Genomic DNA, 24,880 nt, shown 5'->3' with positions numbered 1-24,880 from the left:
ATGGTAATCGAGCAACAGAAGAAGATGTTTACTACAAATGCGCTGAGATTTAAAGTAATTAACAATTTTGGAGACAGTGAAGGTACCGCGGAAGGAGGATTTTTCTTCTCGAAGAATAAAATCCTTGAGAGGATTTTTCTCCTCGAACAATAAAATCTTTTAGGGGATTTTTTTTCGAAGAATAAAATTCCTTAGAGGATTTTTTTGTCGAAAAATAAAATCAAAATCCTATGATTTGATATAATTTTACATAATTTTATAAATTAAGGAAGGACGGTTTCTAAATGTACACTTAGTTATGAATGGTTGGTATCTACATATTTTAACATTGTAATATCATTATACAGAATTCAAGCTAGCTGAGTTCGAATTTATAACCACGTATTCGATTAAAATTAATTAGATATTTTAATTAAATCTTTCCTTCCTTGCATATATGTATTATAAATAGTATAATGTGGAAAGAGATGGTATATATATTATTAATCTAGAGTTACTTGAACTAGATTCTCTGCGCGAATTCTATCTCTTAATCGTTAATTTAACTTCTTACCGGAAGCTAACCTCTTTTTATAGAGCCATAATTATAAACGCGTCATCTCATACGCCAATTACAAGCATTATTATAGTTTAACATCAAAGATCACGTTAATAGCTAGACGGGAAAAAGAAAACGAGAAAAAAAGATTTGGGTGAAACGCAAGACATCGACAGGTCTGTCACATCACATCGTTCCCAGTGACGACTGCGTTCTCCATTAGATAACGAAGATCATGGGTCTATAGAACTATGCGAAGAGTTAATGGCCATAACGAGATGTCCTGAACAAGATTTCAGAGGAAGAAAGGGAAAAAGTGTCCGAAGCAGCAGCTAATTAAGCGAAGCCGTCCCGTTCGGCGCACGGAAATTGCGGCTAATAATACTGCTGTTACTATGCTGTTACGTCATGATTCGATCGACTGAATTTATAATGATTCTTCGATACGATTCGAAGACACTTTACCGCCTCCAGATCACTCACGAAATTTCTGGCATGACAAAACGGATGATTGATGATCGGTTAGATGCGTATCGAGAACAAATCATCGTCATATTATTTATCATTAATGGCAAACAGAACGAATAATTTTTATCATTAATGACAAACGAAATGAACGATTTTATTGCAGTAAAAATTTAGTTGGATACAGAACTGGAAATAATTTTGTTAGACCATCTAAATAATACTGAGAAAAAATGTATTGAATTTTGATAAATATTTGTTGGAATAATACTCGCGCTTAACATTTATTTACGACAAATAAAAAGAATAATAGTTAAATCGAATTAATCGGTTCTTGTATAAATACGTATATGATCTTCGTATGTTTAATAAACATTTATTAAAATTTAATATATATTTTCTTAGTATGACATTTAAGATGATTGCTAGAATATCACAACTTTTTGCTAACTAATTTTTTAAATACTTCAGCAAAAGATACGTTCCACTTGACGATTGCTTTTGAGCATCATTTTATTCTTGTTTAACATTTGATAAATAATAAGGATGAAATGATGCTCACGAACGTTACGAACGCCAAATAAAACGTATCCAAAACTGTTCTTTCTCTATATCTTTGATAATTTTTATTTATCTTTTGAAGCGAACAATGAATGAGTACTCTCTAAAACTTTTAGAGTGAATTTCACTCTAAAGAGTAAAATCTCACTCTTAAAAATTGAAAATTGAGCCGCTCTTTTTCAAGACTGACCCAATTTTTATTTTTTAAAGTGAGCTTCCACTCCAAAAAAGAGTAGTTTTGAGTTAAATTGTCATCAAGCACACATTGTACGTGCCAAAATTATTTATTAAAGCAAAATTATTTAAAACGAACCCTTGTAATATTTTGAACCTTTTTATCACTCATCCTGATATACTATAAACGAATCAAAGGAACTTTTGGATTATCAAAACAACTCGGCAGTTTTATGCAATTGAAATTGATGATAATCGCACATGCAGGTAAATCATCGGAACGAAATGAGCTTGCAAATTTACCTCAATTAGAAGAGATGGTGAAGGAGACGACTTCTATGATGAATGAAAGACGTGTAGTCAAAATATTATCGGCAATACGATCGACAGCAGTCTCGCAAAGCCGCCGCATCTCCCGCTCGATCTCGCGAATGTATTACCTTGCTAACGCGACTACTAATTAGTAACAGTAATGTCACGGGCATTTAACATGCTTGTCAGTCGGCTTACAAATCGCAAAACGTGCTGCAAGATACATGCAGCGGCCAGATTCAACGTTGGCCGGTCGCGGTGTCAACGGGTCAAAGATCGTCAAAACTCTCTCGATAGCGAAGTAAATTGCAATGCTATGCTATGTAACACGGTAATAAACTACTAATTTTTTAAGAATATAGAAATTTACGTGGAAACGATTCATGATAGTCGCGAAATTTCGCAGAAAATCTCGCGATCGTAATGATAAGCGAAGCTTAAGTCTCGAGTCAAGTCCGATTACTCGTGTAATTCTGTAAAAAGAGATTATAAAGCGATTTGTAACACACCGTCGCGTGGGATTGGGAGATCTCGAGGTGGATTGAACCTTGCTTGCGCTTTATTCGTTCCGTTGATTTATTCGCGAGAAGTTGCATGAGCTGCATCGTACTCACCTGACATCGACCTTCGATCCTCGATCGCTGATGGATCGAGGGCACGGTACCGTGACGTGCCACGGCACGTTCGCACAAAATGGCAAACGCGTAGATATCATATATAATAAAAAAAAATGCACGTTGCTCCTATTATCTCGCTTGCATTCGATATCTTCTCGGAACATCGCTATTCGCTATTTTACTTTTGAGCATCTTGCGATAGTAGCTATTACTCGAAACACGGCACGCTCCTTACAAGGTGCGAGAGATACCGCGTAATTATGTAAAATACCGTAATCAGTTGGACGGCAGGTGATACCGGTTCTCAGAAATAGGTTTCCAATCTACGAGAACGGCTTCTCCCTCTTTATACAGAAATATCCCTCGGTGTAATCCGGCCCCTTAGATTAGAAAAAACGAATATTAACATCGCCATCGCGTATGCAGTGAATCATGCTTTCCGTTAAATCGGGAGGTCTCTCTTATAGAATCCCGTTTGGATTAATCATAAATTTCCGTAGCTGTGAGTTCTTATAAATGGATAATTTATATATATTTATATATAAATTTATTTATAAATTATCCATTTATTGATAAATGTTAAGATTCGTTCTGCAATTTGAATTCAAATAATTCATGTTAAAACAAAGTACAATTATTTACTTTCTACGTGTTTCACGTTTTATCCATCTTGCGCTCTGATCATCGTGTTTTTATTACAGATAGGCATCATAGATGGTGCCCCTCACCTTTTGCGTGCAGTATATCTTTTTCAGCTCTTTGTAATTATCCGATTTATCATAAAGCAATCTTGTATGTGCGCAATCAAGTTATTATTGTTATTATTGCTGACATTTTTCTAGCAAGCAAGCAGGGATAAATGGAGGAAATGTATTTCTTTTGCAGCGTCCCCGTCTTTGCCACCGTTGGGCGAAACAGCGTGGGACAGAGATCACGATCGTGATCGAAGCCGGGAGAGGAACCGGGATCGCGAGAGGGTGCGGGAAAGGAGCGGCGAGAACGAGAGGGAACGTCAACAGGAAAGAGAACCCGCGATCAGGGAGAGGGAGATGCGGGATCGGGAAAGGGAACGCGATCGCGACAGGCAAAGGGACAGGGAAAGAGAACGGGAAAGGGATGTATCGGTCTGCATGATGGAACCACCCGACTCTGTCTTCATCTCCCCTACTGCGGCCCTTCTCGCGTTGCAGAGGATAAAGGACGCTTCTCTGTAAGTATTATTATTCACCTGTTGCGTCTCCCACTTAGACAGGCGTGTCCGCGTTGCGTAAAGACGACGAGAGAACAGCGTTGAGAGGAGAATAGCGTTGAAGTTAAAGGCTGGGTACAGCGTGATTGAGACGAGCACGTGATAAAAGTTGATGATTAATTGATAATTGATATTGCCGCCAGCGTAACACGTAACGATGTATGCTAAACAAGTTCGCATTGTGGATGGATAATGCGGGAATAATTTAATGTCCCGCTGTCTCTGGTAATTCTAATTAAAGAAATTTTCTCTCGCGAGAATCATTGATCATCTAAGGGAGAATTCGCATGTGTAAAACTTAGAACATATATATTGAAAGTGCCATAGCCAATTTGAATAACGTAGCACAAGTATCTCTATACTGAGCAAAATGTTGTTTATTTGATTAAATTAATTTAACCCTTACCGTACTAATATGGGTGACCGAGTGATTCCTGTTCGTGCAAGTTTCTTGGAGTCTTTCGGTAATTATAAATTATACTACATTTTATTATTTTCCAAAATAAAGAGTCAATATTTATTCTAGAAAGTTGAAAGTATGTTGGTGAATTTTTAGAGATTTTTTTTATTTGAAGAGGTGAAAAAACGAAGAGATTTGAAGTGACTCTCGATGGTATGGATGAGGCACCAAATTGTAGATGGTATGGTAAGGGTTAATTGTCTTTATTTTTTTGTTTCAATAATATATGTATTTATACGTGTATAACATTTAAATTTACTGTTCGGAATGAAGACGTGCAGAGTAAACACGAGAATGCAGAAACATACGTGTGTTTAAACTTATTAACTGTATTGCCATGCGGAGTACAAAGACTGACTTTATTATCGCTTTACAATCGGTCGAAAGCAGCAGGGTATCGCGAGTACTCATTCACGATAGTGATTCTTACGTATAGCCGTATTTCATCGAATGCATAAGTACGTCCAGGGTTAATAGGACGAGATCGTGCGCTCGCTGTAAATCTCGTTTAATTTGCTCTCGCCGCGCACCCGCGCGATTGTCGTTTCCATTGTGCCCGGGCTTCTCCCGCGATCCATCTAACATTATAGAAACCGTGTTCTGACACACACTAAGAAACATAGTAATCTCGTGACACCCGGCGCACGCTAACAAACCTCATTTTACACGTCCCGTCACGATTTCTTTCAAGCACGCGCCTAAGTAATTTCGACTCGCTCCTTTCGCCCAATTAGCGTGACGCCGATCCATTATACGCTCTTTGCAAATCAGCGTATCTATACGGCGCGTTGCGCACGAGCTTTGTTTGGCCCTTATCCTTGAAACGGATCTTTCAGTTGGCGGTTTTAGTTCGTTGGAAAAATTGATCGTTATCTAAAAATATAAAAAGACGCGTGAGAATCATTTTAAGGTTAAATTTATTCAAGAATTTAGTAAATATCTGGTAAACAATTATATACGGTTCTTGAATTTTATATGGTCATTTTTATCTTAATCCACGTATGATGAAGAAATAATTAAAAATCACATTCGATGTAAATTGCAGCTTGTTTTTTGTGTACATTTTTTATTTCTTTATATGTACGTTGAACACATTTCAAGTGAAGTATTTTACATACACACGCAACACGACTCCTGATATCCATGTGTCGTGGACATTCTTTGTGAAAAATCTGCGGTGAATTCGCCGCATAGAAAAACATATATTAAGATAAAGTTCGCATTTAATTGGTTTATATTAGTTGAGTTTTGGCATGATTATATTTTGCACTGAATTAAATTAATTTTTATTCTCCAAAATCTTTTAAAAAGTACAACATTATTTGCAAACAATCCAATACATTTTATAACAATTTATAATAATTTGTTTATATTAGAAGTGTTTTGGCATAATTACATTTTGCATTGCATTAAATTAATTTTTATTCTCCAAAATCTTTTAAAAAGTATAACATTATAGCTTGCACAAACGATCCAGTATATTTTATAACAAATATATACATATTTCTCAGTTGCTTTTTGCCTGTTACTAAATTGTCGCACGGAAAGAACAGTTTTGCTGAAATATTTAAAAATTTTGCTGGATATACAGATGTGAAAGTTTTATTGGAAAAATAATTATATAAAAATCTTAAGCATGATGATAATACTGCAAAAAATTTTGATATTCTAGCTTAAATCTATTATAATTATTTTGATAATCTAACAAAATTAATTTTAAATCCAGTATCTAGTTACATTTTTAGATTCTTCAGCAAAACGTTCTCTTTCCGTACTTTATTACGTCTAGCTGATTAGTGGTTACAATTTTTCTATCATGCCACATTAACTTTTCTAAGTTTTACTTAGTTATACAGTTTAATTTCCAGTGAGTGACATTACATAAATGTTCCTGTTACATTTTGAAATCAGATTTTAACTTCTGTCTACAGTAGGAAGCCGTCTATAGACTGTGCAATATGCATGGTTTTACTTGTTAGCTTCGTAGTTTTTCGTTTAAAATACATTGCGATGCGTTTCTGTCACGTGGCAGAAACGCAAACGTGTGTGCGGTCTTCTCGCTGCTATAACGCGAGGGTTAACGGACTGTAACGTGTACAGCAAGATCGTTAGAAAAGTATGTTAGGAGGCAATATGCAGTTGTTAGTTCATATTGAAGTACAGCGAATAATTAATTTTCCATGGCGTTTATGTGTCGACAGAGAGAGAAACATGAATGAACAAAGACACATAGTTGGTACTTTCTGAGGGGCGGATTGAGGTAGACGCGAGCCGGATTATCGCGACTGGAAACGGATTTATGTCAGTTCGCGCAACACGCCGTTCTAGTTTATAGCGCGAATGGTACGAGGAGGGCCCTCACATAGCTTCGATGAAATACGGCGCGGGTAAGAACGCGTCAGTAGTACCGACGTCGTTTTATCTAGCCAGTTTAAAACTCCTCCAATTCTCGATCGCGGCCCGGATCGCACGTTGCAGATCAGTATCGTTCCGTAATTTATTGTTCCGATGTGAATTTATATAAAATATCGCTTTCAAGTAGAATAACTTCATGTCGACGAGTCATTAAGTTATAATAGTTAAAATTATAATGATAACAAAATGAACATACTGTTAGATATCAAAAAAGCAGTAATAACCTAATCCTTTGAGTTAAATATTTTGTCATTTTAAACTTCTGTGTGTGTTAAAATTAAATTGCTCAGCTTTAAAATAAACAATATATTATATCAACATATGTACTTAATAAATAACAAACTAAATTTGAGTCACATTTAATACATTAATTTGTTTGTGTTTTAGTTTTAATACACTGAGAAAAAAATGCTGTAATATATACTTTAATTATATAATTTAATTGCAGCCTGTAAATATGCTTTAATTAAATTAACAGCATTTTTTTCAGTGTATACATTTCTTGAGTAAAATCGTCCATTATTTTAGTTAAATTAACGATGTATTGAGTAGAAGCAGTGGCGCGCGCGGTCTAGAAATAATTCAAATTGTGAGTATAAATATGAATTTAACAGTACGGGGTGTATAAGAGGTATATTGAAAATTCAGGAAAAATTATGATTAAAAACGTGCTAAAATAATCAGAGTCTAATTTATTGCGATCGTTTAAAGGCATCAAAATTTTCGATACTTATGTAATTCTTTCAGATTACCTCTCGATGTTTATCTCGTTTCTTTCTTCATAAATGATTCGAGGGTAATATTTTGCACTGCGCCAAATTGACTGGTACAAATATGGCACGCCCTAAAAAACGCGAGTCTATCTATATTGTTGCCACGTACAAGTTTCGTGGAAAAACAAGTCCTACCAGAATTCAGTGCGTCAAGTTGAGATTGATCGAGCCGGCCCGATATACCTTTCTTGTTTCCATCGATCGGTCCGGTGCCATTCGGCCGATTGCGCGCTTTCGACGAATCGCTCGGTTTTTCGAGTATTTATCGAGAAAGGTACTCCGGCTCAAAACGAAAACTTCGCATTACAAGTAATATCGGAAATTGGTACACTTATCTAGATGAAAAAGCAATACATTATCTGGGAAAATAAGTTACACCGATTTTACAATAAAGAAAAACTCAAATTATATTAATTTAAACTTCAACTGTTAGAGTAAATAATTTTACACTCTGTGATAAGAATTATCAAATTTAAACTTAAATTTTTATCTTAATAAATTTTTATTTTTACTCACTCAACGTGAATATCTACGTCCTTGATATTACTTTTTAAATTGTTTTTACTTTTAGAATGTTAGACAAATTTTTTTAATATAAAAATGACAACATAATATTAATCCTTAAATAGGCGCACAAAATCACACTGCGATCGTTACAAAGTGACTTTGGATTGCTCTGGCTTCTCTCTCTTGTGGAGATTAAATATTGGATTGTTTGATTCGCCTTTACTTGTGATATTATGACTACTTTTATTGGATTGGGATCCATCCAAGAAAAAGAAAAAGAAAAAGTAGCTCTGACCCCATATGTCTACATACGGGTTAAATTAGGATGAATTTTCAAATAAAAATGAACTATTATTAAATAGTTTATATTATTTTAATAATTCATATTATATTGTAAAGTACACAGCTGCTTGCTGTGGCTTTGAGGAATAACTGATAGTTATTCCTTAGAAAAAGAAGGAGTGAGAGATCATCTGTCGCACAATCAAGTCTACATGTTACAGTGCAAAACGATTGATGAAGACGTCTCTTGTCCATATAGGAATTGATATTGGTAACAACTGGAACGGCGAATGTTTTGTCGCTTGTTTCTTCATCGTAATCAATGTCATCTCGGATGTATAGTATATAGTTACGAGGATCGGGCGTAAAAAGACATGCGCGATTCCAAGACTGATCCTTTCATAATTCGCGACATGTTGCGTTACGCCGTTTTATGAATCGTATTTGATTTCTTCTTGATGATATTAACTCGTATCTCCTCGGTCGTTTCATTTTGAACGACTTTACCTGCCTTTAATACAATCAAAAACTGGTCACTGAGTGAGTTCTTCGCTTATATCAAGAGAAAGGCTAACATAAGTCGGACATTATTGTTGCTAAACATTAATAAATTCTCAGAAGGTATAAAAATAAATTATAATTAAAATAAGCCATGAAGAATTTTATTCAATTTGTTGAAGTTTATGACTTGATCTGTCTCGGCTAAAATGAATTTAAAAAAAAAGAAGAATATTATGTTAAATGTTATAATTTTATTAATGTAACTTTTCAAAGGCATGCTATTTTTATTTGTATTCACGAACGTTAGGATTAACTTTTGTGGATTTAACTATCTGATTATAGCGTGTTCCACAAACGTCCGGCGCTAGCAGCGGGTATCGGTTTGGGTGGCAGAGGAAACGCCGGTGTTGGCGGAAACGGCGGCAATTTAGGTGTCGATGGCGAATGCGGCGACGCGCTGAAGAGACGCAAAGTTCACAGATGCGACGTTGCTGGCTGCGACAAAGTTTACACGAAGAGCTCGCACCTAAAAGCGCACAAGAGGACTCATACCGGTAAGTTAATTGCGAGAATACATGGCGCTTTATCAATTTTGCGGAATAAGTATTAAATAATTTCGTGCAATTTTTCCTCTAAATAAATTATACATCTACTAGTATATTTTCATGTTAAGTTTAATTTCTTTCAAAAATAATATAATATATTTTTTTATCGCGTACTGTTTCACAAAAAGAACTAAAGTATGTGAAAAATTTTGGTGGACTATGAAAATAATTATGTAGGACACTTATTAAACTGATTGCTAGAATGCCTTTTTGCAAGCATTATAATATCACTATATTTGAGCGTCCTATTCATTATTTTAATAGTGTAACAAAATTATTTTCAGATCTGTATCTAGTTAAATATTCAGATACTTCAACAAAACGCTCTTTCCGTGTTTGCATTCATTTTCCTATCAGTTATTCTATTCAAGTGTTAATTCTAGAATGCTATTGATATGTAAATTGTACATACAAATGAGCGAGGTCATCGAGCCCTAAGTTATGCTTTCAGTGATCATTAGAAAGTCTAATCTGCTAAAAGCTACGATAAGCGGAGTCAAGCTTTTAAAAATTTTGACTGTTATCAGTTCTAATTTTTTTGACCTGGTGTAGTTATTATTATAACAAAAAACGTGATAAATGATTTCAATTTTTAAGCAGTTTTGTGTTATTAGTTATTACACGTTTTATTTAAGTGTTGTGCGGGAATATACATAATTGGACTGCATATTTTATACTATTTTAAAATTAAATTTTATGACTTATTCTTTCTTTTCTTTTGACTTAATAATTAGGTTATTTGTTTATAAAAGTTTAGATTAAGAATATTTCATCATTAAAAGTGTAAAATGTATAAAAAACTTGTGTTAATTAAAGTGGCCTATTTTTTGTACGTAAACTTTTCGTATTGATAGCAATATTATATTATTCAATAGCGATCGCATTCTTAATTACAGCACAATAAGATAAGAACTCTCTTTGGTCAGGTATTCACGAACGAAAGATACCGCTATGTCGAATACACCATTGGAATTGCAAATAGAAAAAGTTAAATTACGTAGCGTCATCGTATCATAAATCTCTCCATTCCACGGTTAAAAAGCTATAGATAACTATTGGAACTTCAGTTGGGAAAGCTAATCAAGATGAAATAAATCAATCGATTCAAAGAAACAAACGCATTACGTTCCTGATGATCACTATGTGCGATCGTGACTCACTGCGTACGTCAGCGATCGTTGGATCGCGCGTTTCGTCATTTTAACGTCAATACCTTCTCTCCCATACGCGGTTTTCTTGGTTTATCCTATTGTTTTCAATATTGAATGTCTACATTAGATGTCCAAAGGTGCGGTCCATTTGACACTATAAATGCTTCGAAGTATTTTATTGGCCACTCGAAAGAAATTATTTTACTAATTGACCAATGAAAAAATTACTTCGAACCATTTCTAGCATCAAATGAATCGTAACCCTAGATTTGTAATTGTAAGCATTGACTTGACGTGTATCACGTACACATTTTGCCTTTCTTTTTCTTAATGAAATTAGGAAAAGGCTCAAAATTACAAATTTTAAGATGACCTTACATGGTCAATAACACTGTCAGTATTAATAAATACTGATAATGTTACTAATTGTTAATATTGATGGATTGACGTAGAATATTGACTAATTGTTAATATTGATGGATTGACGTAGAATATTGACGATGACCTGGACTTTTATTTTCAAGCATCAGTATTATTTATAGCTTTATTAGGATTCATGTCATAGTATAGATAATGTATGTAAAATTAAAATGAAATATATTGTCAATAATATTAATCGTGTAAGGTTAAAATATTAATACACACTTTCAGTATTACTGATGCAATATTACTGATCATTATTGACCGTGTAGGATCATCTTTAAACAACACTACATAAAGATAATCATCTATGCAGGACACTCGAAATCAACGAACTCACAGCATTTGAGAAAAAAGTTAACGAGAAAGAATTTAATTGCGAGGACAGCGCTTCATCGTTATTGCATGCAACTACGTACAAATTATATAGAATCTCATTCAGCAAAGCAGTATGATGTGAGCTTTTGAATTGAGCGAACGTGGAAATCTCTTCTTTTGCTCACATTTATAGAAGAAATTTCGCTACGTAGAAATTGGGAATCGTTATCTTCGCACATTAAATCAGTGCAAAACTCGCACCTTATTACCATATATCATCATGAGTGCGTCGTTGATCGTATAAAATAATGCTTAAGTTGATCGTACGGTAGCTGACAACTTGTCGCCCAGCTGTGTCTAGTCTACGGCAAATCGTTAGTCATCGAACATTCCTTTAGTATCTACGAGACGCTCGAATTGGACGTGGTAACCGTTCACGGTAGCTGCTCGCCGTGAGATTTACGAGTTACGAGCTCAAGAAATTGTCATCCAATTACTATAAAAAGGCAATTTTTAAAATCAGTTCTTCGCACGAATTATTTAATTGTAAACGAAAATTCCTGATTTTGTTATCAAATCGGTTAATGACAGTCGTCGATTTAGTCACGCGTTAGTTTACCGCGTTTCGCGAATTTATATCAGGAACGCTGTGACTCTTCTGCATGCTGTAGGATGCAACAGATAAGAGGCACACACGGCGTGGTGCCGTGCTATCCTCCGCCAGGATTTTTCGCGCGCGTGATCCGCGGTCCGTCGAGGTCAGAGATCGCCGGCATTCGCACGCTAGGATTCACGACCGTGGAGCCTCGCGGAAATTCGATACCGTTCCGCGACATCGCCGAGGAGGTGCCTCTGTCCAGCAGCGGGAGTGAAGGAGTGAGAAGGGGAGGGAGAAGAAAAGATTCGCACTTTTATCCGCTCTCGTATACGGGCGCCCCGCGTATACATATAACCCCGGCCATTTATTACCGCGTCACGAGAGAACTTGGAGGAGGTCGCGCCGTTCCACGTGTTCTGTTCCATTCCGTTCCGTTCCTGACCGTGTGGATATGCACGACGTGGCGCGGCGGCGGCGGCGGCGGCGGCGGCGGCAATGGTGGTTGCTTTAGGAATTTCCGGTGGATAGGTACCTTCGTGAAGGCATCGCCGCTGTCTGGCGAGGGGCACAGGCGGCGAGGAGAGAGGGCGTGGTCGTGAGAACCAGGATCTTTTGTCTGGTCCATGATTCAAGCGAGACGCGGCGCGATCGCGGTGCTCAACCCGGAGACGCTTGCTTATACTTACAGAAATCCCTGAGGCTTTCGTTTTCTCTTATTAGGTTGGTCGCCGTAACTTTGTACATATCTTTGAGAAATTAGGAAGAGCAAACGCGAATGTTTATTTTTTTTTTAATCGAAGACACATCGTGCATTTTATACTCGAACAAAATTATGATAATTTACGATCTCTTTACTAAAAATATCTAATAGCTTATCACAAAAATCGCAATTCTACTATTTTTTATTACTGTAGAAAAAACGGTTGTTGAAGTATCTAAAAATTCAACTGTATACAAATTTGAAAATATTTTTATTTTAAATTGTCAAAATAATTACATAAAACACTTAAGCTGATTGCTAAATTGTTGCAACTTTTTGCTACATTACTCATCATGCTCGAATCTCATCCATACTTTATTTTGATAGTCTAACAGAATTATTTTTAGATCTATATGTACCTAAATTTTTTAGATATTTCAACAAAATCGTCCTTTCCATTCAAGTTTCAACATTCTATAGCAAATAGCTTAAGCATTCTACGTAATTATTTTGACAATTTAACAACAATATTTTTAGATCTGTATTCAAATTTTTAGATACTTCAGTAAAACCGTTCTTCTTGTATACTAATTAAAAATAATAAAATTAAAAAACTGTGATTTTTGTGATAAGCTTGCTGTTCAACATTTTTAATAAAAAGGTCGCATATTGTAATAGTAATTTATCATAATTTTGTTAGAATAGAGAATTTATGATATTTTGTATTATCTCCGTTTTGTTTTGTTTCTCGATATGAAGTGGAATTGAAATCGAGTTAGTCACGTTCTGCGCTAATTATATAAGTGTGCTGTAGAATACATATCAAAGATCGGAGTTATCATTTTTTATCCTATCTCACGAAAATTCTACGTACCATCTTCCTGCTTTAGTTTCTCTCCACTACTCCGGTTCTGTGGAGAGAAACTCGCTTCGCAGACACCGGACATGCTTCGCGCATTAGGATACTATTATGGTAGACGGTTTTACGAAATCCCTGGTGCGCAGTGATCGGCTGGTAAACAAAAGGCCATTACTTGACATACCCAGACCTCGTTGTGTATGTCGTATTCACCTCGCTTGGAATAATAATTGTTTCGACGACTGGCGTGCAACGCCCGTTTCTAGCGAATCGTGCCGTCTATCTGTCATTCTAACACCATTGAGTTATCCTTACTGAGGTGGATACCGCCTGGATGTGGGAAATGCCAATTCATTGATTACTGTCATTTCTACCATTCCGCATAACTCGTTCGTAAATCGCGCGATCATGATTATCGTTGCGAAGCCGGCGGGAGTGATCATAAAATTACCTCGCTTTGAGGAATAATGGGCCCAGTTCTCAAAGACTTGTGATTTCAACAGATTTTGCGCACTAAATATTGCGATTCGCTCATTTCGCGATATTTTACGAGTGTTATATTCTATCGTAATATTTTGCAACTTAACAATTATTGACTAATTAAATAATATTAGCAAAAATAATATACTCTTACAAACATGATCGAATGTCATTTTTATTTCGCAATTCTTAAAAAAAATCATCCTTTTTATTGATCATTTATGATGGTTTTAATATTCTACAAAGTTATCAATAACAAATCCGGAATAATTCGTCAAAAGTGATCCATACGACCAACAATTTATATTTATCTTGATTAGATGAAATGACTAAATTCAAAGTAAAAAAATGTCTTCTTTAAGCTTTGATATTAATATTCTCTATAGAAGACTTTCTTTGTTATTTACAAAAATGACACAAGACACAACTCAAAATATGCCATTCTTGTAGAAGGTATCACGATTTCTTTGAAAACCTTAAAAACAAATGCTATTTGGCGAACGGATTGTGAAGTTAAGTTAGTTTATTTTTAATGATTGATAGAGTAATCTTTACCTAACTTTCATTCATAGTAATAACTCGAAAATTACATTTTTTAAGTTGCGTAGGAATGTGGTACAATATATCGTTTTCTTTCGAAATAAAAGAACGATATATTCTGTTAAATTAATGATTATGGATTTTTAATTATGACATATAGGACTCTTTTCGATAATAGCGGGTTAAAGGGCAAATTATATTATCAGCAATATTAATTGCTTCAGCGATAGTCGTAACTGAATGTTGTTCGTATTACGCGCCTCATTGACGACGTAACGGAATAATAAGAACGTAATATTACTTTTAATACCGACGAATATAGCAACGTACCCGACGCACGCTGTTGCGTGTAACGAGAGCTGCATTACAGGTAGAGAATCATAGCTCATTATGAGCGCACGGTAAATCGCCCTTGCACGATTATATGGTGAGAGATGTTTCCTACGCCCATTAGCGTACACATAAAATTCGTTATCTACTTGTGAGAAATCGCATAGCAACATGTGTATCTACAGGTATCTCTAATTATCGCATTTCCCTCGGCTGAGGATGATTCCGCGTGAGTTAAGAAATGCTTGCCACGCTTCTTTTAAATACATCGTTATTTTCTGTGCCAGAGTTTTCGGGGAGCCATGATTTTGATTGACTCGGAAGAATTTTTAACGAGATATAGTTAAATGAGAGCGATATAAATTTAAGTTTATTTATAATTAACTTTATATATATATATATATATATAAGCTGTTACCGCGCAAGCGTGGGAAACGCTTGAACAACAAATTCTGCATTCAGGAAGTTACCAATAGCACATTCTGTTTACTATTGTTTAAATCTCGACGTAAATAATAAATTATAATACAAGTAAATTTTATTAGGCTTCTTACGATTATTATATAATACTTTATTTATCAATTACATATTGACTGCTTATCACAATTGTATTATACACTCTAAAAAATAGCGGTGTGAACACCATGCGGTGTCTATATCATTCTAACTGTGTTGGTATTAAATTAATCAATATGGTGTGGATTTAACACCATGGGTTTTAAATTCACGCACTCATTGTGTTAAATTCACATCATGATGATGTTGATATAAACACTTTAGGGGTTTAAAATCCACATTATGTTGATCTTAATTTTAAAAAATCAACATGCTGAGAATTATACAGACATCGCATGGGTGTTAAATTCACACTTATAGGAACATTTATTCGACATTTTTTTAATGCATTTAAGGCACATTATTATCGAGTGCTTTCCATTTGTAAAATCACTACTCACTTTTATGCACATAGCGACACAAGTTGTGTTTCAATTGTCGTTGTAAGTTTGTATTTTCCAGTGATAATTACATATTACTATAATTGCGGTGGCTATAAATGAGATTGGAGAACGTTAGATGGCCGGCATTTTTACTTTTGCTAATGCTATTAATCGTTATAGCATCATTTTTTCCGTGTATTAGTTTCGTTCTATTTAGGAACTAGTCTATTTATAATTACTGTAATACCACAATCAAATTATACAAGTTTTTTCATAACGTATTAGAACAAAAATATTTAATTGATCGAAAAGAATAAAGGATCGCCGCTGAGAATCACTGTGCGTAACTATCGGAATATAGGCTCGGTGTCAGCCGACTGGCGTGACCCTTGATAGACAGGAGGAGGTTTGGTGAGATCTCGTGTATTAATTAAGGCGAATTAGCCTTGGCGTAAGCCGGACAACGTCGGCTGATCGGTTCCGTGTATCGAAGGATACGCCGATGATCGCAGGCAGTCCTCTCTGTGGATTTCTCTACGGAGTGGTAGTGCTTCGAGTACCCTGTTATTAACAATGCACGTATGCACTAATGCCGAAGGCTGCGATTACCTCTGGTGGGTTAACGATTTCCTGACGAGCATGCTCCTCCGCATTGTTCTCGTTGGTCGTTGCAAATCTCTCGTTGCTCTCTTTTCTGCAAATAATTTCCCATAATCTTAACGTCGCGTCGGTATGTTCAGCCAGCATCACTTTCATGCTCGGTACTTTGCTTCATGCTTTATTCGCGATCGAACTTAGAAAGAATGATTTCACAAATTACGTTAATTGTCGTATCAATTAAAGTGGTTAATTTCACATTATAATTTAATATATTTGAAAAGTTTGGGATATGCACGAAGTAAATCCACAACTTTACAACCATAAATTCCGGTTTCAGAGAGAAAAAAAAGAGAGAAAATAAGATTTTATTTAAAATAAATCTAATAAATTAAAAAATCTAGTAAATATATGAACTTATATATATAATATGCAATTGTAACTTCTTTTTTTTGTATTTTTAATATTTCATTACTTTGAAAAAATATTTATACCTATTTTTATGACATTAAAGAAAAGGATTCGCGTTACTTTCCGATGAGAGAAGCAAATTCAATTGTGCCAAAAGCGAAATGAATTATTCGAGGCGTGTATAATTTCAAGGTGCGTAGGAGACCCTCAGCATCTCATTACAGCCTCGAACTGACATCACATGAACATTGCATCCGCGAACGACACGCTATACTCTTTTTTTTTTTAACGTTCTAGTCGAGAGAGCTGTTAGTTCGCTCCTCATTACCAGCACGCATCATGTCGCTCAACCGTGCGTCCTAGCAACTTTCTCACATGCTGTGATGTGATAATTATATGCCTCGTGCTGCAAATGTCTCGAAGCGTACAGCTTCGTTAACCGATGGTTAACGGCGGATCTGAAAAACGTATTGTATGTATGTATAAACTGCTCCTAATTTATGTGTTCAACGATGTTGTAACACGGTACGATAAATATTATGCAATACGACATAAATAGTATTTCTTCACGAAGAAAATTAACGCGTTTCATATAAAACACTGGCATATGTCCGCATTATTGTGTAGCTTAATAAGCTGGGTAACATCTTGTTTGTACATCACTCGTAGTGATATGATACAGTATAAAGAAGAGTAACGGAATTATTACAAACATGAAGTAAACGCTAACGATAACTTGTTGCAGTATATTAGAGTAGTGATAACCTCTCACTTTTCGCATCCATCGGTAGTCCAACACACGCTTGTTATAGTACCGCGTTATAATAAGTGACTGCACACGGTGTGTAAGATAAATACTATTACATGTTTTTGATGCTTTTGATGTAGGGGAGAATGGGAGAATTACGAATGGGAGAATTACGAAGGAAAAAGTTAAATAAAACTGATGATTATTTATCAATTATAAAAATCTTCAAAAGATATTGGCTTTAAACTACAATATATATATAATTATAGTTTATGTTATTAATATAAAACTGTAATTTTGAATAAAAAACAAGACTGATTCGGCATTGCCTCACATGGCTGCTGATAATTCCGAACCGCAAAGATCTACTCTTACAATACTGATTTAAAAGTTACACTTTGCGTGACTGCAATAGATTTGTCTCAAGATGAATGAACTCGTTTCTATATCCAGTACCACAAAAGACGCGGTATGCTATTATGCGACAATTAAATAACGTCTTTGCTTATTTTCCAGCACGCGTGACAAATGAATCGTAATACATTTGCATTGTAAAAAAATATATTGCTACGAAATTAATGGATCTATCACTTCGTTAGATACGCTGTAAGAATAAAAGTTGCAAAAAGGACCTGATATATATAAAGTAAAATGGGAGTAAAGTATAAAGCATATTGCGCGCAGGTGTGTGTAATTTTCAGGTATGAGAAATAATTGTGTAAGAGACGCTCAAACTGGTTACTAGAATATTAAAATTTTTTTTGCAGCACTATCAACGTTTAAGCGTTCTGTAATTATTTTGATGATTCAACAAGATTATTTTCAGATTTGTATCTATTCTCTAAATTCTTTGGAGTGGAATTCAATTCTAGAGAGTGAAAATTGATCCAATCTTGAAAAAGAGTGACTCAATTTTCAATTTTTAAGAGTGAGATTTTACTCTTTAAAGTGAGATTCAGTCTAAAAAATCTTTTAGGAAGTAGCTAAATTTTTAAATATTTTAACATAATCGTACTCTTTCCTGTATGTTCCTTATTCCTTAAATTATCTTTCTTTTGTTTTTTTTTATTCATTCTTCCTTCGCGGTGCATATTCGCTGTGAGAGCAGTGCTACGATCGGCTAATCTCGTGATTAAGTAACGTATCAAGAAGAAAGGGAGGTCGGACGCGAGGGTAGGTACCGCGTTATAATCTACAGCGCAATAAACGCGCGGAGCCGTGCGGAAAAATGCGATCGAAATGCATTAATAATGGGAGAACTAATGCGACCCTCGTCCGTTGCCCATCGACCGATATTACGTGCACACGGCTCGTAAATGGACTAATTACTCAAAGATTACGTAACAACCGTGAGCGCGCGGGCACCTTCGTTCACAACGTCATTAGTCGTTTCGCGTATCCTCGGCACGTTGCGGAATAATATTCGCCCGATGGGCGTCGAGACGTTTAAGACGGCCGATTTAGATCTATCGTGGAGAGATAGAAAGAGAGAGACCACCATCCACGCGCCTCGCTAAAACTCGATCCTTTCCAATCGACGCAAATCGAGAGATCAGGGAAATGGCTTGCCATTCCCTTGGGTCGCGCGTCTCTAATTACCCTGACTTTCAGGCTTGCCTCGTTAATTACCATTCGGTAATTAGACTCGCAATGTCAGAAAGGTGACGTTAATATTCCAGGATAACTGGTTTTCTTTCTGCGTCTAACCGCGGCACTACGGTTGTTACAAACAATTGCGAACGCCAGCTGTAAACGACGACGATCCATTTTCCGCGAGATACGCGATGTGCGTGTTACTCTATTATTTTAGTACAATGAAATAAATCGCGTTGAAAGATAAAACGCGCTTTTTTTGTAGACAAAAAACGACTCTTTGCTGCATATCGGGCTGCTCCATCTACGAAGTCATCGTGAAGATACCGAAAGCGCAATTTCTCGTTAAAACAATCTCACGGGCGATCATTTCCCCCTTCGTGTACTGCAATAATTAAAATGTCCGATTTATAAAGATTAATCGTCTCTAATGCGTAATAATAAATGTGCGTTAACCTCTGCCTCGTTTCGCAGTTGGGGAATCGCGACTTGGCTCACGCCCTACGACGCGATAATTGTTCCGACCGAGCCTTAACACCGGCCATTTACAAGGGCAAATACCAAATTAAGGGTTAAGCACCGATCCCGCTTCCCTCCTCGCCCGACCGATCCTCGCGATAATAACACTCCTTGTCTTGACCCGCTGTGACTTACGACCCTGCAGCTAGCTGAGACTACCCGCTCGAGATTCGCGGACAGACGCGCAGATATATCGATCAAATCGCGACGTTTTCCACGAGATCAGACCTGAAGAAAGACGAGCACGTCGTCGCCTTCGTCGCTGAACCGACTGAGCTATTATCCGAGTTCAACCGGCTGCAGATTTAATGAGATCGCGAACCAGCCGCCTGATCGTAACATTCGATTCGCCAGTCCATCTTCGTCTCGTGTTGCACGAAGCGAATGAACTTGATGGCGATTACGTCATCGCCTTACGACCGAGCCGTATCCGTAATACATCTGGAGCAATTCCTCACTCCGTCTTTCGATTTTGTTTCTTCCTATTTCTTCCGTGGGTCACACGATGTCTAATCGTTTTTCACAGCATAGCGGAGCGAATATAGAATCGAAATGATTTTAATATAAGTAACTCTGATCGGTATTCGTGGATCCAATAAACATTTTCTTCAACTACGTTATGAAAAATTGTTTATTAATTATTTTCACAATCTTACATGATTTTAAGTTATATAATCTTATTCCTCAGATTTTGACCTTTAAAATGACAAAAATTTAAACAAAGTTATATTAATTTAAAGTACACTGAACCCGCAAATATTAGTTAAGGTTTCAGAGCAAATATCGATTAGGATTAAACATTAAATTAATTTTTAATCCATAAACACCACTGCAGTAATACTTGGTATTCCCAAATAATTTGATTGCTTATAACTTTTATATTTCGTAATTAAAATTAACATACTTAGAGTATACATTGCATTTTATTCATAGCTGAACGACGAATTATATTATGTATAAAAATAACACAAATATGATATAATATACATACTTATATTTTGCCAAGTTTATTTTATGAATTTTTCAAAGTACATTTTTTAGGATACTAATTAGAGCTTTTATTTTTTTATATCGTTTTTACATCGTTTATTAATGAATATCTCTTAATTTAATCAAAAAATCATTTAATAATTTTCAACTTCTTTAAATTGCATGTTAAACAAATTCAAAATACAAAGCTTATAAAGTTACAAAAATTATTGCCAGAAATCAGAAGGTGGAGGAAGCAGTTGTGCCATTCTGGTCATATTATATAAGTTGCTAAATTCCCAGCAAAGTTTTTTGGTGCAGACAATAGTGCTTTTGGAGGTGCAGAAGCAAGTGTTGCAGCCATCAAAGTACTGTTTTTCTGGTATGCATTTTCGTTCCGGCACTATATAAATTAAATGATGAAAATAATGTGAAAATAAAATTATTAATTCCCATAACTATATATCTCGCTTGAGCAACTTAAATAATTGATTAATAATATTTATCATATTTGTAAGCATAAGAAACGTTAGTTACCTTGCGTAGCTGAAATCAAACCGACGATGCTAATGATTATAAGTATCACAAATATCTGATGTTTGGATGTCATGGTTTTAGTACTTCATATGATTCAAACACTTCGAGCGTCGACTTCTTTTTGACAGAGCCTGGTACGACGAGATCTTTATATAGGATCCCTCGTTTACATATTTCGTGCGTGACTATGGGTACGGGTCCACTTGGCCCTATAAATGCTTCGAAGCGTTTGAGTGACCAATTGGAAGGAAGAATTTTACTAATTGACCAATGCTTCAAAGCATTTGTAACATCAAGTGGCCTTTGACATTGGGACTGCGTTTTCTTTCTATCTTTTTTTCTCACGAGTAGACTGGGCTGCGCCGAGTAGTTAGAAGACACGCTTGAAAAGTCAAATGCTCGTTCAAACAGAGTTTAAAAACAAGGTATACGTAAGCGATGACGCATCAGATTATCGCACGTATATGTAAATGCTTCATTAACATCTAACGTTCAAATGTAAACTGATATAGTTTTTGTGGAATCTCGAAGATATCCGAATTTGTCATGTATGCACGTGGTTAAAATAAAATGAATCAGTATATGTCATTCGTAATGTTTTCGAATATTTAATTCTTATTTTCTTATTTATATACAGACTATAGATAGAAGATAGAATCACTACACTAAAAAAAAACTTGTTTATTGTAATTTGTTTCTTTAATAGTTTCAAGTAAAACAAATTGATTAGAGTTAGAAAAATTTTTTTTATTAACGTCAAAAGAGTGAATTTGTATGATATTTTAATAAATACAAAATTGATAACAATAACTTTCGAGAATGTCATAAATAAAAAATAAATAGAGGGCTAATGAGAGTTTGTAATCACGGTAATTCGTGCGATAAAGAAATTTATTTCGTATTACGATAAATCAGACGTTTCGGCTTCCCTTCAAGTCATCTTCAGTATATCTAAACCATACAATATAGAGTAACTTCTGATGTCTAAACGAGAGAGTGACCAATTCCATCTCCACCAATTCGTGTTTAACCATTAGAAGTTACTCTATATTGTATGGTTCAGATATTTTAATAATTATTTTTGTACTTTCTATGCAAAGCAATTCTATTAATGTAAGTTTCTTGACTGACAAACGGACAATAGTTTTATAAATATGTATTGCATAGTATGACTTGCCCATTGTGATCATTAACGATATGACAATATCTAATATTATATTTTATAACAAGTTGTTTTATTGATAAAAAATGTCGAAGTCATTAGGCCGATCGAATAAAGATTACTATTTTCGATGCAAACAATTTTATTTATCGATCCAAAATTAGTGTAATAGATAAAAATATATGATATCTCAGAGCGAGAAATGACTAATTTCTGGACAATATAATACGTATAAAAATCGAAATAACATCGCACATACGCACACACGCACACATATATATATAACATTTTTATGGTGAATGAAAAACAAATTTATATGTATCTTTTTATTATTTGAAAATTTATGTTACATTGAGGCTTATCGATGGAGGGGTTGAAACGCTAGACTTTAGCATAGCCATTAGTGTAAAAATTACATCTTTACATTGAAGCAAAGTATTCTTATTTACAAGTCCTGGAATCTCTGGATATTTAGTTTATTCACATGAACACGGAGGCTTAATGAGACGGACGCCACCACACCATCTAGTAGTGCAAAACCACTTAGATTCAACTAAATCACAAAGACAGCTATTGCATCCGTTATAATAGGAAAAACCGGCTTCACAATTGGGCAATGGTGCATCTGTGAAAGACAGATATTTTGACATTATTTTCACATGCTGTGTTAGTTGTCATTAAAGAGTTATAATTTATAAAAATAATTTATAAAAAAGAAATAAAGATTTACCTGCTTCTCCTTGAATTGAAACGACCAATGTGATCATCACGATCATCAATGTTAAGATGGTGTATTTACGTGACATTTTTATTCTGTTTGCCTAATACACTTCGTTATATTACGAAAAATTTGATTCGAGTATAATTTTTACACTGAGGCAAAGCCGAATGCGGTGAGAGATTTTATACTGTTCGTTGATCGGGATATATGATTATCAATACGATAAATACGATTCAAGTTGTTATTGTTTTATTGATAAAAGGAATCATTATCAGGTATCAAAATTTCCATTTTCCTTGAATTGAAGTGAATTATAAATTGTTATCTTATCTTGATTTAAAACATGTATAATAAATGAATATAGAACGTTTCAAGGTGAATAAATACTATGTATTATAATTAATGTACATTGTCGCATGATTGATTATACATCGATACGTAACATTTCGATGATTATTTAATACATTTTATAGTTTAATACAAATCTATTTTTATACAATAGAAACGTATATCTAACCTCTACCTTTAATGTCTAACTTTCTTCACGCGATATAAATACAGATTAGGATATAAGTCTTGTAATATTATCTATGTTGTTAACAGTATGCAGCACATGCAAAAATTCATATAAATGTATATAAAATTTATGATATACGTATTTCTAAAATAGAAGATGTAAATATGAAAACATTAAATTTATGTTGTAAAATGTTTAAAGATATGGATTTTGGTTATGCTATAAGTATACACGGATAACAAATGTCTACGTTGATATTCCGGTGTGATTGACAAATTTTTTAACCAATTCAGCTTCGAGGAACGCAATTTTTGTCTTTAAATAGTAAGGATATTAACATGTCTGTTAATATCGACATTAGTCTATGTTATCGTCAAGATATTTTCATAGTATTATTTATTTGTTACAGGCGAGAAGCCATATCAGTGCACGTGGGAAGGCTGCACGTGGAAATTCGCACGATCGGACGAGCTGACGCGGCACTATCGCAAACACACGGGCCAAAAGCCGTTCAAGTGCCATCTCTGTCAGCGATCGTTTTCGCGGAGCGACCACTTGTCGCTCCACATGAAGAGGCACTGATGGTGAGGACCGTCTAGAGCCGCGCCGATGTGAGAGAAAGCGCACGCCGATCTGCGGGAGGAAATAGAGGAAAGAGCTGGAGAACGATCCTCGGTAATCGGCTAGTGATCCTGAGCAATCCTAGACGAGAAACGACGATATTTCTTACATTTGGGACCTGAAGAGCCATGCCGTGTGTCGGCCCGTTTCGAACTTTAGGTCGGACCGGCCGGCCGGGCAGGCAGCAACTAGGAAAAAGAGAAAATAAATCGACGAAGCAAACAAATCGCGTTTATTAGATTTAGCGCATAACTGCGAGCTAAGTAATCGCGGCGCCGATCAATTTTGGTCGGCTGATTCTCTCGGTGCTGTCTCTCGCAAGCCTTTCCGACGGGATCTCTGCGGAAAAGAATGGCCACAGCTGCGACAATTGAGCCAATGTCGAAGTTACGAGGGTCGAATAATCGCGAGGGAAGATAATCGTTTTATCAGTTATCGGGCTTTAACGAAGGCATATTTCACGATTATGAGGGAGGAATGATCCGCTTATGCGATCGAGATCGCCTACAGATTCGGCACGATGAGACGTATCGTTACATATATCCGTTCTCTTCTGTGTTTCTAGCCAATTTTTACTCGTTCGATTTTCCAGTTTGTTTTCTTTTTTTTTATATATATATAGATATATATACATTTAATTAAGGCCAGCTCAACTAGTCTAGAGCACCATATATTGTATGTATCGCGAAGAA

The 24,880-nt window shown here is 35.5% G+C and overlaps 3 protein-coding genes across 3 annotated transcripts; 1 reads left to right on the top strand and 2 right to left on the bottom strand.

Moving 5' to 3' along the window:
• On the top strand, nucleotides 1-24,880 carry LOC108758301 (Krueppel-like factor 7). The gene is made up of 4 exons (XM_018503179.1): nucleotides 1-82; nucleotides 3,553-3,877; nucleotides 9,197-9,408; nucleotides 23,977-24,880. Exons 1-4 carry the CDS (start codon nucleotides 1-3, stop codon nucleotides 24,147-24,149), a joined length of 792 nt encoding a protein of 263 aa, XP_018358681.1. The 3' UTR covers nucleotides 24,150-24,880.
• Nucleotides 20,829-21,351, bottom strand: LOC108758316 (uncharacterized). Its single transcript, XM_018503195.1, has 2 exons — nucleotides 21,168-21,351; nucleotides 20,829-21,033 (listed from the first exon to the last, which is right to left on the bottom strand). Exons 1-2 carry the CDS (start codon nucleotides 21,238-21,240, stop codon nucleotides 20,858-20,860), a joined length of 249 nt encoding a protein of 82 aa, XP_018358697.1. The 5' UTR covers nucleotides 21,241-21,351; the 3' UTR covers nucleotides 20,829-20,857.
• LOC108758317 (uncharacterized) lies at nucleotides 22,647-23,135 on the bottom strand. The gene is made up of 2 exons (XM_018503196.1): nucleotides 23,060-23,135; nucleotides 22,647-22,954 (listed from the first exon to the last, which is right to left on the bottom strand). The coding sequence occupies exons 1-2, from the start codon at nucleotides 23,133-23,135 to the stop codon at nucleotides 22,806-22,808; spliced, it is 225 nt and encodes a 74-aa protein (XP_018358698.1). The 3' UTR covers nucleotides 22,647-22,805.

The sequence above is a fragment of the Trachymyrmex cornetzi genome, unplaced genomic scaffold (genome assembly GCF_001594075.2).
Source record: "Trachymyrmex cornetzi isolate Tcor2-1 unplaced genomic scaffold, Tcor1.1 scaffold156, whole genome shotgun sequence".
NCBI classification, from domain to species: Eukaryota; Metazoa; Arthropoda; class Insecta; order Hymenoptera; family Formicidae; genus Trachymyrmex; species Trachymyrmex cornetzi.
The sequence above is the reverse complement of the archived record's forward strand: the minus strand, read 5'-3'. Positions and strand labels throughout refer to the sequence as shown.